Below are 16,833 nucleotides of genomic sequence, written 5' to 3'. Positions count from 1 at the left end.
GATGCAATGGGAGGAGGAAGCCCCATCATTTGCAGCATGGGGCCCTGTAGGCAGGAGGAAGGGAGCTTCCCTCCTGCTGTGTGCTCTTTCGAAGGTACAAGGGGGTTCCGGGGATATGGGAGGGGGGGCCCAGGAATGTTGGGGGGATATAAGAACATAAGAAACGCCTTCACCGGATCAGACCAAGGTCCATCTAGACCGGCGATCCGCACACACGGAGGCCCATTTAGGTGCTCCTTGTTGGAGACCCGGATTTCCCGTATCCCTCAATATGATTTGCAAGAAGGTGTGCAGAGATATCAGGGGAGATCTAGGACGTCAGAAGGATGTGGGGGATGTCAGCGGAATGACATCAGCTCGGACTCGGGCCAATCAAAGGTTCTTTAAATGGTTTTTATTTGTATGTTTTTTCTTTGTAAAATTCATTCTTTTGAATGGTTTTTCTATTGAGAACCTCTCTTGAGCCATTGATTGGCCTGAGTCTCAGCTCAAGTCACCGGGTGGGAGGAGTCTCAAGATTCAAGATCAGACACTCAGCAGCCATCTTTGTGTGGGCAGCACAGAGCACAGGTTTAGTGATTATGAGCATTTTGGAAGAAAGTATTTTTCACATGCATTTCTTTGCAGCACTGATTGTTCCTGTTTTTGTAGGCTCTGCTTTCCTCAGTTCCTGACGCAGCCGCGATGTGAAACTCTTGGCCATTGTCGGTGGGGATAGGAGCCTGGCTGTCTTTCCACACATTTCAAGATTACATTACATCACATTTATTAGCCGCAAAACCTCATGGATTGATGTGGTTCACAAAAGACACAAAACTGATCATTTCCAGTGAACTACAGAATAATCATTAATCATTTTAATTCTCTAAAAATGTTATAAACAAGAATGATTTTAATAACTTTCTGAAATGTGGTGTAAGAGTAAGACCTTCTGAATAAAATGTGTAACTCTTTGTCCCAGCTAGCTGCCTGAAAAGCAAGCAAACTTTTTAATAAATACAACCTCGGACTGGAGGAGCGACAACTAAAGCAGTATTACGTAGTGGACAATTTGGTGTAAATAATTCTAATAGGTATTCTGGCGCTTGACCATGCAGGACTTTCAGGACAGGATTAATTCATCGAGGGCCCCTAGGCACACAAGTCCACTGGGCCCCCCTGCTCCGCCCCCATTTTCTTATTTTCTTTTTATTTCTTTTCTTTTTAAAATTCAAAACAAACAACAAAGATTACCATACCAGTGCCAGTGTACAGTTTTTCTTCTATGCAACCTCCAAACATCTCTGAACAAATCCCCCTTTCCTTCCTAGAGGAAGAGATCTTCAGCTGGCAGGGCTTTGGGAAGCCCACCAATTTATATTTTGCATTTGGATAGATAGAAAAAAAATTTAGCGCCTGTCATTTTATTGGACTAATACATTTCTCAATTAGCTTTCAGAAGTTAAAACCTCTTTCTTCAAGTCAGTAAACTGTACTGCTGTTACAATATCCCTGTCCTGACCTGAGGAAAGGAGTTATGGTCTCTGAATTAGTAAAAAAAAATGTATTAAAATTAGTCCAATATACAGGATCACCTTATTTCCATTGTCTATTAATAAACGATTATCAACACAGCTAGAATAATACTTTATACTAAAGCAAAAATAAATAAATAAAACAAATAGAATTTTTTTTCTACCTTTGTTGTCTGGTTTCTGCTTTCTCCATCTTCTCATTCTCTTCCTTCCATCCACGGTGTGCCCTCTCTCTGCCTCTTCTATATGGCATTTGCTCTCTTTCTATGCCTCGTCTAGAAACTGTCTGCCTCTCCCTTCCATCCCCCCCCCCCCCCCCCCACACACACCTTTGGTCTGGCATCCATCATCTTCCCTCTGTTCCCCTCATGGTCCGGCATCTCTCTCCTTTCTTCCCCCTGTGGTTTTTAGCAACTCTCTCTTTTCATTTCCTCCACTAAGATCTGATATCTCTGTCTCTGGCATCTCCCTCTTTTTCCTTCTCTGGTCTTCGATCTCTATTTTTTGCCTCCATCTAAATTAAATTCTTTCTTACTGTTCAGTCCTTAGTTTCCCTCTTTTCACTGTGTCTACTCACAGCTTGCCACCCCTTTCCTTCACCCCTCCGCTATCTCACTAACTCTGTCTTCTTCCCCCATCCACAATATGCCCTTTTTCTTTATCCCCTCTTTCCATCCAGCATGTGTTCTCTTTCCCCATTCAGCATTTGCTCCAGTCAGCATGTGTTCTTCCATTCAGCATTTGCTCTCCCCTCTCATCTCAACTGACATCCGTTTGCCTTCTTCTCTCTCTCCCCTTCTCCCCACTTCCATCATGTGCCCCCTTCTCCAGTCCCCACTTCATATTTTCCCTGCCCCCTTCTTTCTCTCCGTTAAGTTTGCCGCAAAAATATGCAATCAGTAGTAAACAGTTTATTTGCCCTTTTGATTTGTTACATCATCACTCCATACTTGAGCGCAATGCCCTGCAGCATATCACCGTCATCCACCTGATACTCCACGTAACTCTCGGCCAGAGGCGCTGTGCTGTCACGCTAGCTGTACTTCCATAGGAGCGTGTTTTGGTGCGGGCCAGGCTCTGGGAGAGCTCGGCCTCTGACTCGAACCCCAAGCGCGGAAAGATGGGCGAGCCGAAGTGGCCTGACTCGCCCTCAGTGTGCAGCGACGTCAAGCCATCCACCATCTTCCCGCCACTGTGGCAGCATGAGCGTGGGTACCAGCAGAAGCTATGCAGCACAGGTGGAAGGATGGATTGACGCGACCCCCTGATTCATATGGGGGAGAGCCCGCACACGCCGCGCTGCCTCTCCTGGGGGGGAGGGAGATGGAGGCTGCCATCGCTGTCTGAAAAAAAAAGCTGAGTCGCTATTGTTTGCCCTCCTTCTGCGGGCCCCCCTGACAAGTTTGGGCCCTAGGCACGTGCCTATCCGTTAATCTGGCCCTAAGGACTTTATAACAAAGTGTTCCCAGTTTAAACCTCGCACGTTCTTCAAATGGAAGCCAGTGGAGCTTTCTATAGTAAAAAGTAATATGATCTGATTTTTTTCAGATCAAAAATCAGATGCACTGTGACATTCTATACTCTTTGAAGTCTAAGTATATTTGTATGATGTCCAGCAATGTGAACAACATTACAATAATCCAAGGTACTAAGTATCGAGGACTGAACAAGCAGTCAAAATAGGATTCAAAGTATGATTTAATAGTTCGCAACTTCCATAGAACAAAGAAACATTTTTCACCAATGTCGAAGTAAATGATTTCATTGTTAAATTTCTATCCAAGTATAATCCCAGGATCTTAATCTCAGATTCAGTTTGATAACTAAACCCATCCAACGTTAGCTGGCTCTCAACCACCTTTTCAGAGGTGGGGCAAATAAGAACTTAGTCTTATCTGGGTTTAACTTCAGTTTATAATCTGTCATCCATTTGTTCATGGTGGACATAATTTCTTGGATTATATTTAGAGATGAAGACAGGTCTGTTGGGATTGGTACAATAATTGTTATTTCATCTGCATAGCTAAAGATCTTTAAATTCAAGGATGCAAGTTTCTCACCCAGTGATGCCAAATAGATGTTAAAAAGTGTTGGGGAGAGGGGGGAACCCTGTGGAACTGCACATGGATTCCTCCAACATTCTGAAAAAAATATCCTTGAAAAACACCTGATAGGTATGAGATTTCAAAAAATCCCGGAATCATGAAAAGACTTTACCCGAAATACCAATGACATCATGCAGGATATCGTGATCTACCAAGTCAAAAAAGATCAAACTGCAGTAGCAGTGCTCCCGTTCCTCTACTAAAGAATGTGTACATATAATTCACAAGTGAGATTATTAGGGTTTCTGTACTATACATAGACTGAAAACCTGATTGAGAAGGGTGACTGCCTGTGAGGCATTTAACTGTTCTATTAACCGTTCGTGTACCTATTTTACTTGTCCTTGTGGTCAAACAGAGGTTTTAAAGCCTGTAAAATTATTTGCCCTTTCCAGTTAGAAGAGGGCTTCCTCCCTAATGGGGCTTTGAGGCTTTCCCTCCTGAACACCTATGGACTTGCTATAGCTAGTTTTCACTATCAAGATTTTTCACAGCTTTTTGGTTATAAATAGTGGAGTTCCCCAGGGTTCTGTGCTGGGACTGCTGCTTTTTAATATATTTTCAGTGATCTAGAGATAGGAATGACTAGTGAGATAATTAAATTTACTGATGACACAAAATTGTTCAAAGTTGTTAAACTGCAAAAGGATTGTGAAAAATTGCAAGAGGACCTTAAGAGAGTGGGCGTCAAAATGGCACATGACGTTTATGTGAGCAAGCGCAAAGTGATGCATGTGGGAAAGAGGAACCCGAACTATAGCTACATGATGCTGGGTTCCACGTTAGGAGTCACTGCCCTGGAAAAGGATCTAGGTGTCATCTTTGAGGATACACTGAAACCCTCAGCTCAGTGTGCGGCAGCAGTGGCTAAAAAAGCAAATAGAATGTTAGGAATTATCCAGGAAACTAAACTAAACTAAACCTTAGGTTTGTATACCGCATCTTCTCCACGATCGTAGAGCTCGGCACGGTTTACAGGACTAAGATAGAATGGAACTCCAAAGGATGATTGTGGATTAAGAGTAAAGGAGGAATAGAGGGTTTAGGTACCAGAGAGGGGGGAGGTGTTACATTTTTGAGAAAAGCCAAGTTTTCAGATGTTTTCGAAAGAGTTGGAGGGAGCTCGAATTTCGGAGAGGGGATGTAAGGTTGTTCCAGAGCTCGGTGATTCTAAAGGTGAGGGATGTCCCTAGTTTTCCAGCATGGGATATACCTTTTATAGACGGGAAGGATAGTTTAATTTTTGGGAGGATCTGGTGGAATTGGGATTAGAGGAATTCCAAGATAGTGGAAAAACGGGAGGAAGAATGCCACAAAGGATCTTGAAAGTTAGGCAGGCACATTTGAAGTGGACCCTGGAGATTATTGGAAGCCAGTGAAGCTTGGACAGAAGTGGTGAGACGTGATCAAATTTACTTTTTGCGAAAATAAGCTTAGCCGCAGCATTCTGAATCTGTTGGAGTCTGAGGAGGCTTTTCTTAGTTAGGCTTAAGTAGATAGAGTTGCAATAGTCTAATCTGGAAAGGATGATGGATTGTACAAGGACGGCAAAGTGTTTTTGATGGAAACAGGATCTCACTTTCCTCAGCATATGAAGGCTAAAGAAGCATTTTTTTACCAGGGAGTGGAGGTGGTCATTGAAGGATAGTGAGGCGTCCACGATGATGCCCAGAACTTTGCTTGAGAACTCAAGCTGTAGTGTGGGGCCGGAGGACAGTGGAATGGAGGTGGGTAAATGGTCTAATATTGGACCGAGCCAAAGTAGTTTTGTTTTGGACTCATTTAGTTTCATTTGAACAGTGAGGGCCCAGTTTTGGAGGTTCGATATACATGAGGATATGTTCTCGGAGAGTTTAGTGAGGTTCGAGTCGAGGAAAGGAATGGAAAATATAGATGAGAATGTTATAATGCCCTTAAGTTGCACCTCGAATACTGTGTGCAGTTCTGGTCACCATAACTAAAAAAAGATATAAAGGAATTGGAAAAGGTGCAGAGAAGAGCGATGAAAATGGAAGGGATGGGATGACTTCCCTATGAGGAGAGGCTAAAGTGGCTAGGGCTCTCCCCCCCCAAAATGAAAAATGTTTTAGGGCTCCTTTTTCAAGGGCGCGCTAGCGGTTTTAGCGCGCACTAGCCGCTACCGCCTCCTTTTAAGCAGGTGGTAATTTTTTGGCTAGTATACGCTAATCTTGTGCGTGCGCTAAAAACGCTAGCACACCTTAGTAAAAGGATCCCTTAGTATGTGTGGATTAGTGTCATGATGACATTCGGTGTTTTTTTCTCCCCCTTTTCGAATTATCTCTAATGTTTTATTTGCATTTTTAGCATCTGCAACAACCTAAGCTGAAACTTTCAACATATTATCCACAATCTCCCAGATTCTGTATAGGTTGTTCACGTTTGAGCCCAGATCCCAATCTGCATGGAAACTAACAAGCGCCTAAAATATGATAAATCACCAAACTATGGTACAACCAAATCTCAGTGACATACAGAAATGGTTGTAGGAAAAGGAAAGAAATGCCAATGAAAATAGGATAGAACAAAGACACTCCAAGAAGCAAAACAGAGACATTAAGTCATATGACATTAATCAAAAGCTTATAAACATAAAATCTAAAATTCCAGTATAGATTGTAATTACTATGGTGAGTAGAGATGATGATAGCAATTGCTGCCATCATAATACTAAATACCTCTGTTAGATCAAATTAAAAGCAAGGCTAAGAAGATGAGTCTTCAAATTATCTTTGGATTGTTGCAGAGAGGATTTAGCTCAGAGGCTTAAAGGAAGGTTATTCCAATGAAATGGAGTTGAGAAATAAAAGGCTGCATGGGATGGTGAGGGGAGGACTAGTCTATGATCGTTCAGTGACTAGTAAGAACGAAGGGAATGGTGAGGCGAGAGAGATAATCCAGGGTCCGTTCATGAAGTGTCCTAAAAGTTAAGGTAAGTATTTTAAATTGGACTTGGAATTGAAGTGGAAGCCAGTGTGGAAAAGAGATGTGACAGAGTTTTGACATTTAGCCCCACAAAGAAAGTGAGCTGTAGTGTTCTGTAGAACTGTTTAAGACTATACCATGCTTAAATGGCTACCTGATAGATTACTGCAATGCTATCTGTGCTGGCTTACCCCAATCTAAAGTTAATTGCAACAATTAGGAGTTACGCACAGATCTGCCCTACACCCTATCATAGAGCGCAACTCCCAAGGTTGTGTGGTGGCCCTGGGAGGGCATGGGCAGGCCAGGGGCATTCCCAGAATTTAGGTGCCATGTCACAGAATACCAGATTTGCCCACCTTTCATCAGTTGGACACCAGCCTTTGGCAGATGTAAGTGTTCAAACGCAGTTAGACGTGGACTACGTGCTAAGTGAATATTCTATAAAGGGTGATCCACACAGACCACCCTATACAGAATACATGCTAAATTTGGATTATCCCAGCGCCAAAGTTTGGCCCTCATTTATTAAGTCTAGCCCAATTCCTCTAAGATCATTCTATTGGATGGTGAACTGTAATGCAGTACCCAGCATTTCTCAAACATCTGTACCACTGCTGTCTTCACCTCACCTGGCAGATGTCAACACCTTGTGAAGCAGATCCTCAGGAATCTGTCCCAGGTAGGCCTGGGACCTGAGCTTGGGCACGAGGTTCACTGCCAGCCAATGTTCACACTCTTCTTTCAGTCTCTCCTGGTTGTACTGAAGCAGTATGAAAAAAGCAAAGATGAAGTGAGGGGGCAGTGTCCCGAATCAGTCAACCCCCTGTTCCTAACACATTCCAGAGACAGCAATGAATAGAACTAATTCCATTCCTAAGTTCTGTTCTGTTATGTCCCTTCCAGATTCAGTACGCTAGCTGTTCAATCCCTTCCCGCAATCCTGGAGTTGCAGAAATCCAAACACTTTTCTGAGCACATGCTACTCCCACCTTTGAGAGAGAGTTAGAGCTCCCTACAGTTTCAATTTCTGCAAGTAGTCCTTTCAGACATTTTCTGCTCTGTTTTGCATCTTTTTCTTATTTTTTTTGCATAAAGTTCATCTTTTTTGGTGGCTTAAGTGCCATGAGACCCTTTCGTGGTGCTCCTCTGTCGGAGGAAAGGGCGCAGTCCCACGGAGTCACACTGCAGCTTCACAGAGAAACTTTGGTGGACCTATGGAGCCAGCCTGCTGTGTACCACCCTTCTTGGACTTGGGGTCCATTCCCTTGGGAGTTCACTTGCCCTCTGACCTTATCAAGGGTTTAAGCACAGGCTGTATGCGTCCTGAGTAAAAGTCCCTCCAGATTTCAGGGCGCAGGCTGCATTTCCCACCCCCAGTCACATTAAGTGGTTTCGTTGGGGTGGAGGTTACAGTCGGATTCTGTACAACTGGCAGTCCAAAGATCTTCAAGTTTGGTCATTTGGAGCAGTTTCTAAGGAAGAAAATCCTTTCCTCCATTCAGCTGCAGTGTAACAGAGCTGACAGGCAGGCACTGCACAGACTGGAAGTATGGGAGTTTCAGGGGTGGTCTGTGAAACATGGTAAAACTCATTTTTCAGAGTTTCTAAAGGTAGGGTTCAGGTTTCCCAACTACCCAAACCCCAAATCACTAATTTTTATTCTCAGATTTTCTTTATTTTTGCCGTTTTTGGTACAAATTTGCTTGTAGTGGCCATCTTGGGTTTTTATCAATCTTTTTTTCAAAGTTTTATTTTTCTCTCAAAACCCCTCGATTTTGATAAAAAATCATTTGGGATCGATTCTTCAGCCCCTAATCTGTCAAATATATGCATCGATTGCGCCAGATTGAAACCAGATCAGTGACCATGTACCTCATGCTGCAGCATGCTCAGGGAGGGTCGGGAGCTTCGGGCTTCACCTCCTCCAGGTCGTCCAGGGCTGGGAGCCAGCCTGGATATGTGGTTTCAGAAAAAAGTCTCACCCAGAGGCCGTTCTGTAGTCTGGCGCCAAATGCCTGTGTTCCGAGTCGGGAGACTCTTTTGGTGCGGTGTGGGTATCTCAGCAGGGCCTGGCAGTGGCCATGAGTGTGAATTTTTCCTGGAATTTATTCGGTTCCTCTAGAAATCATTTGCTTCAGCGTTCAGCTTGTTTGATACAACTGGTAGGCGCATCAGTTTCTTTTAAGCCAGTTGCGCCAGTGGCAGAAATTCATGTTCGGGAGCCCTCTCATCCAGCTATAATAGAGCTCAACTGCATTGGTTGCCATACAGATTGTATGCCTCTCCTGTCTCCTGATGCTGTTTCTATTTTGGATCCTACTTCTGCCCTTGCTGGGACGAATCAGCATGGTCCAGATTTGCTTGAGGACCCCTCCGTCCACAGACTTTTTAAGAATGTCTCTGTCCATCGTTTTATTGTTGATGTTCTAAAAGAGTTCAAATTGGAATCTCCACCTTTCACGTCACAGTGTTCGGTCATGGACCATTGTAATGTGCTGTCCTGTTTTTTTCATCCCATCCACAGCTTTGTGGTCTGGTTACGGAACAGTGGGATACCCCAGATTGCTCTTTCCGGCTCTTTAAATATGTCTAAGCTTTATCCGCTGGCTCCTGATTTTCAGCAGTTTTTTTGAGCAATCTAAGGTGGATTCCGCCGTGGCGCAGGTTTCCAGGCACCTAGCCCTCCCTAGTGTGGACTTTATATTGAAAAAGCTTTTTAAACTGGCTTCTTTTGGTATCACAGCAGCAGTGGCAGCCTCCTTTGTGGCACGTGCATGTCACATGAGATTGCGTAGTGTGCCTTCTGTGGAAGTGGATGCCTGTCCTCAGCTTGTGATAGACTCTGTGGATTATGTGGTGGATGCTTTTTATGATCTTATCTGAGTTGTTAGTAAAGCCTCAGCTTAAGCGGCATCTGCACACTAGATTCTTTGGGTCCGTCACTGGGTTGGGGATGCTGCCTCCAAGGGCACTTTAAGCAGCCTCCCTTTCAAGTGTCAGCTTCTATTTAGGAAAGGGCTGGATGACCTCATAGCTAGTGTTGCTGATTGCCGCCCTAAGTCTCTCCTTCTGAACATGTCTCATCGGACTTTGGAAGGGGACTGTAGTACCTTTTGTCCCTCCCACAGATTTCAACAGGGATCCTTGGGCTCTTCCTCCCAGAAATATTCCCAGGGATGCCGTCTTATTACAACAATTCCAATTAGCTTCTGCTCCTAAAAAGCCCCAATGACGCCAGAAGTCAGGCAGGGCTTCCTCATTTCAGGGACTGGCTCTCTCCATTTTACCTCGAGTGGACTCGCATATCCTCGGATCAATGGGTGCTGGACATCATTCAGGAGGGACACAAGAAAGACTTATTTTGTCTACCTCCAAATTTGTTTCTGGACTCGCCAGCAGGTCGGCCAGAAGAGAAGGAGTCAAAGATCCATGCTACTCTGCAGCGTCTCTTGGACAGCCGAGCAATAGAACCCATTTCAGAACATGAATCGGGTTTACTCCTTATACTTCATCATGCCAAAGAAAGACTCGGAGGACTGGGGACCCATTCTGGATCTCAAGCCAGTCACTCGCTTCCAGCGGATTCCTCATTTCTGAATGGAAACCGTGCGCATAGTTATTGCTGCCGTCTCTCCTGGGGATTTTCTAGCATCCTTGATCTCACGGAGGCTTTTCTCTATATTTCAATCTTTCCGGAGCATTGCAGGTTTCTGTGTTTACATGTTCTGCAACTGAATTTCCAGTTTGTGGCTCTTCCCTTTGGGCTCATGACAGCTCCCTGCAATTTCACCAAGATGACGGTAGTTGTAGCAGCTTTTCTCCACAGGCAGGGTGTCCAGGTCCATTCTTACTTGGAAGACTGGTTGATTTGGGCTCCGTCTTGACAGGAATGCAAATATTACATTACATTACATTACATTAGGGATTTCTATTCCGCCTGTGCCTTGCGGTTCTAGGCGGATTACAATATAGAAGATATCTGGGCATTTCCAGTAGAATTACATTACAGGATAAGAGTAAGTTACAGGAACAGTAAAGAATTATGATACTTCAATTTCACGGAAGATCTTCAATTTCACGGAAGATGCGGTGGAGATGGTGATGTATCTGCTACAATATTTGGGTTGCACTGTCAACTTCAAGAAGAGCCAGACCTTGGAGTATCTGGGCCTTCTCTTTAACACCTGGTAGGATCATATGTTTCTTTCCGAGCCACGTAGGCAGAAACTTCAAAAGCAATTCAGAGATCTCCTTGACCGTCCAGCTTCCATGGCCTGGCATTATCTACAGGTACTGGGGTCCATGCCAAAACTAAGTTACTTTGCGTGGGGCCAAAATTGGAAAATCTCCCTGTCTCTGTCACACTAAAAATAGGTATTTCGTTACAGATACATTTTTCTTCCAGAGTGTTGGATATTGTCCTAGAGTCATCACTCACATTTCATGAACAGATAAACTCTTAAAAGTGTTTTTTTAGAGTACGTATGTTAAGGAAAGTTAGATCGTTATTTCATCAAGATCATTTTTCAGTGCTGGTACAGTCTATTGTACTTGCCCAGTGGATTATTGTAATTCTGTATATCTAGGTATCAAACAGGGTAGTTTAAGAAGACTTCAGTTAATACAGAATATGGGAAGAGAAAGTACGATCATGTCTCCCCTCTGTTGAGAAAGCTTCATTGGCTCTCAATCTGTTATAGGAACCAGTTTAAATGCACCTGCATCATTTTTAAGCTTCTCTATGGAATATTTGGTCCTTTGGTTCCTTTATACTGGAATCTGGAATACCCTTAGATCTTTCCATTCAAGGAAAACACAGAGATATAAATTACTTCCTTCAGAGGAATTAAATCGGCCGGGAAACTCAGTCAGTCTTTCGCTTATAAATTGGTAGAAATGTGGAATGGGCTTCCTAATTCTGTCAGATTGATAGATCAGTTACAACAAGTCCTAAAAACTGTATTATTTACACAATACTTGAACAGTTTACCTAATGATTCAACGAATTGATTGCTCTACAATACTAATTTTCTCTTATGCTCTTTTTTTTTTTTTTTTGCTGGTCTTTAATTACTTGTAAACAAAGTTGAGCTCCACTGGGAGATGACCCGGTATATAAATTGAAGATTAGATTAGATATGTGCCCTCTACAGGACTCCCTCCTATCTCGGTGGTTTCCGCAGTGTCATCCCCTTCAGATGCCGCTAGATGAAACCAGCTCGCAGCAGTCTGCGCTGGTGACTTCAGAGGGAGGCTGTCTGCTAGGGCAAGCCTCATTGGATCTCAGAATAGGTCACTCATGATGGATGCCAGTCTGTTGAGTTGCATTGATCACTGCGGAGACTGCTCCATTCAAGGGCAGTGGATTCCATGTCAGAGGCATTGGTTGATCAATCGTCTTGAGCTTTGGGTGATTCGGCTGGCGTTATTCACTCTCCAGCCCACTCTGGAAGGAAAAGCAGTGTGAGTATTTTCAGACATTACCACAGCGGTGGCATATGTCACTAGTCAAGGGGGCACAAGAAGCACTCCCTTGGACTAGGAAGCTCTCCAGCTGTTTTGCTGGGTGGAGTTACATCTTCTGTCTCTCTCAGTGGTGCATGTGGCCAGAGTTGACAACTTACAGGAAGACTTTCTCCTAACCTTTTGTAAACTTCATAGAACTTCACAGCCTGCGGGATATAAGCTGACTGGTTATGTTAGACTTCCTCAGTTGCTAGGCCCTGAACACAGGAAAATGGTCCCTTTCGCAGAAAGTGTTCTGTCTGGACTTGATGGCTTTATCAAAGAACTCAAAGGTCAAGCGCTTCTTCTGTTGAAGAACAGAGCATGGAAGCTTGGGGCTAGATGCTGTGGTTCAGCCCTGGCTGGCTCACGAGCTCCTATATGTGTTCCCTCCATGGCCTCTAGGTCATCCACCAGATAGCTACACATCCTAGCCTCGGGATTCTAGTTGCTACAGTCTGGTCTTGTTGTCTGTTGGATGCTGATCTCATCTGTCTTCAGCAGGACAGGAAGATAAAATTCTCTCTTCATTGCAAACTTCTCAGTCAAGGTCCGGTGCCCATGGAGAACCCACAGTGCTTTGGTCTTATGGCATGACTCTTGAGTGCTTAACCTTGATGAGATATGGCTATTCAGTTGTGGTCACCTTGATGCTTTTGAAATCCAAGAAACCCTCCGAGCTTGTTATGCCAAGGCCTGGAAGGCTTTCTAACGGTGTACTAAGGACCAAATGGAGCCTGAGTGCGCTCCCATTTCAGTAGTCCTGGCTTTTCTTCTGGCAGGCTTAGATAAGAGTTTTGTGATGGCCTCCCTTTGTAGGTGGCCTGTTGTGCACCCAGGGGTTCTATTCACTTACTACTTATCCAGATGTTACCCAGTTTCTGAAAGGGGTGCTTCGTTTGCATCCTCCCTTGTGTCATCCTTTCCCTTCGTGGAATCTTAACATCATTCTTCAGGGTCTTGCAGAAATCCCATTTGAAACACTAAAGGATGCTACTCTTCTGGACTTGATGATCAAGACTGTCTTTCTGGTCACCATTGTTTCGGCACAGTGTATTTCGGAGTTTCAAGTTCTTTCATGCAGGGAACCCTTTCTCAGACACAGGAGTAGTTCTCCGTACAGTACCTTCCTTTCTACCAAAGGAGGATTCTGCTTTCCATCAAAGCAGAATCCTCAGGAAGTTTGTTTGCCTGCATTTCATTCCATAGGCTGGGAGAGAAAAGATCAGATTTTATGCAGATTGGATGTCAAGAGAGTCTTGCTCCATTATTTGGAGAGGACTAATGATTATCGGCTCTGATCATCTCTTTGTCTTGACTGCCCCACCTCGGTGTGGTAGGTCAATGTCTAAGACTTCGATCATCCGTTGGATTCATAGGGCCATGTTCATGACTGCTTTTATTATTATTATTTATGCAATGATATATTTGACAATAGCAAAAAAGTCAAAGAGAAATTATACAATGTAAACAGGAATAAAAAATTTAGAACAATCATGGATTGTTTTGAAAAGAGAAGATGGAACTCTATCCACTTGGGTGTTGTCTACAGACCTCTGACTCAATCACAGCAAATTGACAAAGATCCGATTACGGATGTACAAAAGTTGGGAAAGAAAGGGGAGATGTTGTTGCTGGATGATTTCAACCTGCCGGATGCGGACTGGAAAGTTCCGTCTGCGGATTCGGAAAAAAGTAGAGAGATTGTGGATGCCTTTCAAGGAACTCTGATCAGACAAATGGTGATGGAACCCGCAAGGGAAAATGCGATATTGGATCTGGTGCTAATAAATGGAGAAAGTGTCTCTAATGTCCGAGTGGGGGCCCACCAGGGAAGTAGCAATCATCATACGGTTTGGTTCAATATAGCAGCCAAAGTAGAGGATGGCCACACAAAACTCAAAATCCTGGATTTCAAACATACGGATTTTAGTAGCATGGGAGATACCCGAAGAAAGAGCTGATTGGATGCGAAGACATAAAAGAAGTGGAAAAACAGTGGTCCAAGTTGAAAGGTGCAATAAAAAGAGCTTTATGTGAAGAAAATAAATAAAAATAAGAGAAAAAAAGAAACCAATATGGTTCTCCAAACTAGGCAAAAGAATTGGCATTCATGAAATATTAAAAAAAAAAAATCAAGGAGTACAGAAAAGAATATCAGATGAAACTGAAATAAGTCAAGAGAGCTACGTCTGGCAAAAGCGCAAATGGCTATAAATATAAAAAAGGGAGACAAAAATTTTTTCAGGTATATTAGTGAAAGGAGAATGACAAAAAATGGAATTATGAGACTGAAATAAGGTATGAACCGCTATATGGAGAGTGATGAGGACAAAGCAAACGTGTTAAACAAATACTTCTGTTCGGTATTCACGGAAGAAAAACATGGAGAAGGACCGCGATTGGTCAGAAAAGTTACACCTGAGAATGAAGTGGATACCGCACCGATCATGGAAGAAAGTGTTTATGAACAACTTGAAAAAGTGAAGGTGGACAAAGCTATGGGACCGGATGGGATCCATCCCAGGATATTGAGAAAGCTCTGAGAGGTTCTGGCTGGTCCTCTTAAAGATTTGTTCAATAAATCTTTAGAAGTGGGAGAGGTTCCACAGGACTGGAGAAGAGCAGATGTGGTTCCTCTTTACAAAAGTGATTGCAGAGATGAAGCGGGAAACTACAGTCCGGTAAGCCTCACTTCAGTTATTGGAAAAATAATAGAAACATTGCTGAAGGAAAGAATATTGAAATTCTTCGCATCTAATGGATTACAAGATCCAAGGCAACATGGGTTTATTAAAGATAAATCATGCCAAATGAATCTGATTGAATTCTTTGACTGGGTGACCAGAGAATTGGATCAAGGACATGCGCTAAATGTAATTTACTTAGATTTCAGCAAAGCTTATGACACAGGAGGCTCTTAAACTCCATGGGCTGAAGTTAGGGTCCAAAGTGGTGAACCAGATTAGAAGCTGGTTGACGAACAGATACCAGAAGGTGGTTGTCAATGAAATTCGCTAGGCGAAGGGAAAGGTAAGTAGTGGAGTGCCTCGAGGATCAGTGCTGGGACCGATTCTGTTTAATATGTTTGTGAGCGACATTGCTGAAGGGTTAGAAGGTAAGGTTAGCCTATTTGCGGATGATACCGAGATTTGTATCAGAGTGGACACCCTGGAGGGAGTGGAAAACATGAAAAAGGATCTGCAAAAGTTAGAAGAATGGTCTAATGTCTGGCAACTAAAATTCAATGCGAAGAAGTGCAGAGTGATGCATTTGGAGGGATAGAAATCCGAGGGAACCGTTAAGTGCTGGAAGTTGAGAGGCTGATAAGCACTGACGGACCTTGGGGTGATTGTGTCTGAGGATCTAAAGGCATCTAAACAGTGTGAGAAGGCGGTGGCTGTAGCTAGAAGGATGCTAGGCTGTATAGAAAGATGATTAACCAGCAGAAGAAGGGAGGTGTTGTTGCCCCTGTATAGGTGAGGCCACACTTGGAGCATTGTGTTCAGTTTTGGAGGCCATTTCTGGTGAAGGATATAAAAAGACTTGAAGCGGTCCAGAGGAAGTTGATGAAAATGGTAAGGGGTTTGAAACAAAAGAAGTCTCTTGACTGGAAGACCTAAATATGTATACTCTGGAGGAGAGGAGGAACAGGGAAGATATAATACAGACGTTTAAATACTTGAAAGGCATAATTTGAGGTTGCAGGGAGGAAGACTCAGGAGCAATGTTCAGTGGTGGAGAAGAAAAGGGTGATGGAATTCAAGAAAACTTGGGATAAACAGAGGATCTCTAATTAGAAAATAAAGGATGTAAATTAAAGAGCTAAGGCCAGTACTGGACAGACTTGCACAGTCTGTGTCCCATATGTGATGATTTTGTGTAGGATTGGCTGGGGAGGGCATCAATAGGAACTCCACTAACTTGGAACATGAGGATGTTATTGGCCAGAATAGATATCCTGCAAACATTATGATTGGATAGGCTGGAGTGAGCTTGGACGGCAACTTCAGCATTTGTAACCTAAGACAATACCAGATGGACTTTACAGTTGATGACCCAGAACTATCAAAGTAGAGACAAACTAGGTGTAACATGTTTCAGCTATGCAGTTGACATCACCATTCTGCCCTTCGACCTACCAACCCCCGCCTCAAAAGAAAAACAGCAAAAAACACTAGAAACAGTTGAAAAATGGATGAAAGATCACAAACTAAAGCTAAACACAGATAAAACAAAATTTCTACTTCTAGAAAAGGACAAAATCCTAACTATAACAGAATTAGAAATAAACGCTACCAAATACCTGATACAGCCTGCCCTAAAACTCCTCGGGGTGATGATAGACAGATGCTGCATCTTGCAACTACAAATCAACAAGACCATCCAGAAAGCCTTTGTAGTCATGCGCAACCTGTGACAAATAAGAAAATTCTTCGACAGGAAGCAATAACGTCTCATAGTTTAATCCCTAGTCCTGGGACTTTTGGACTACTGCAACATCCTCTACCTGCCATGCCCCACAAGTGTTAACATAAGAATTGCCGCTGCTGGGTCAGACCAGTGGTCCATCATGCCCAGCAGTCCGCTCATGCGGCGGCCCTCTGGTCAAAGACCAGCCCCCTAACTGAGACTAGCCCTACCAGCGTACGTCCTTGTTCAGCAGGAACTTGTCTAACTTTGTCTTGAATCCCTGGAGGGTGTTTTCCCTGATGACAGACTCTGGAAGAGCGTTCCAGTTTTCCACCACTCTCTGGGTGAAG

At 43.5% G+C, this 16,833-nt stretch overlaps 1 protein-coding gene across 6 annotated transcripts in view; it reads right to left on the bottom strand.

Moving 5' to 3' along the window:
• Positions 1-16,833, bottom strand: part of BTBD16 (BTB domain containing 16) — a 141,602-nt gene that overhangs the window by 48,698 nt on the left and 76,071 nt on the right. For all 6 annotated transcript variants that reach the window (XM_033942722.1, XM_033942727.1, XM_033942728.1 and 3 more), the window contains exon 9: positions 7,195-7,325. In XM_033942722.1, the coding sequence (XP_033798613.1) occupies positions 7,195-7,325 (131 nt within the window). The remainder of the gene's footprint in view (positions 1-7,194; positions 7,326-16,833) is intronic.

Source organism: Geotrypetes seraphini, chromosome 4 (genome assembly GCF_902459505.1).
Source record: "Geotrypetes seraphini chromosome 4, aGeoSer1.1, whole genome shotgun sequence".
Classification (NCBI taxonomy): Eukaryota; Metazoa; Chordata; class Amphibia; order Gymnophiona; family Dermophiidae; genus Geotrypetes; species Geotrypetes seraphini.
The sequence above is the reverse complement of the archived record's forward strand: the minus strand, read 5'-3'. Positions and strand labels throughout refer to the sequence as shown.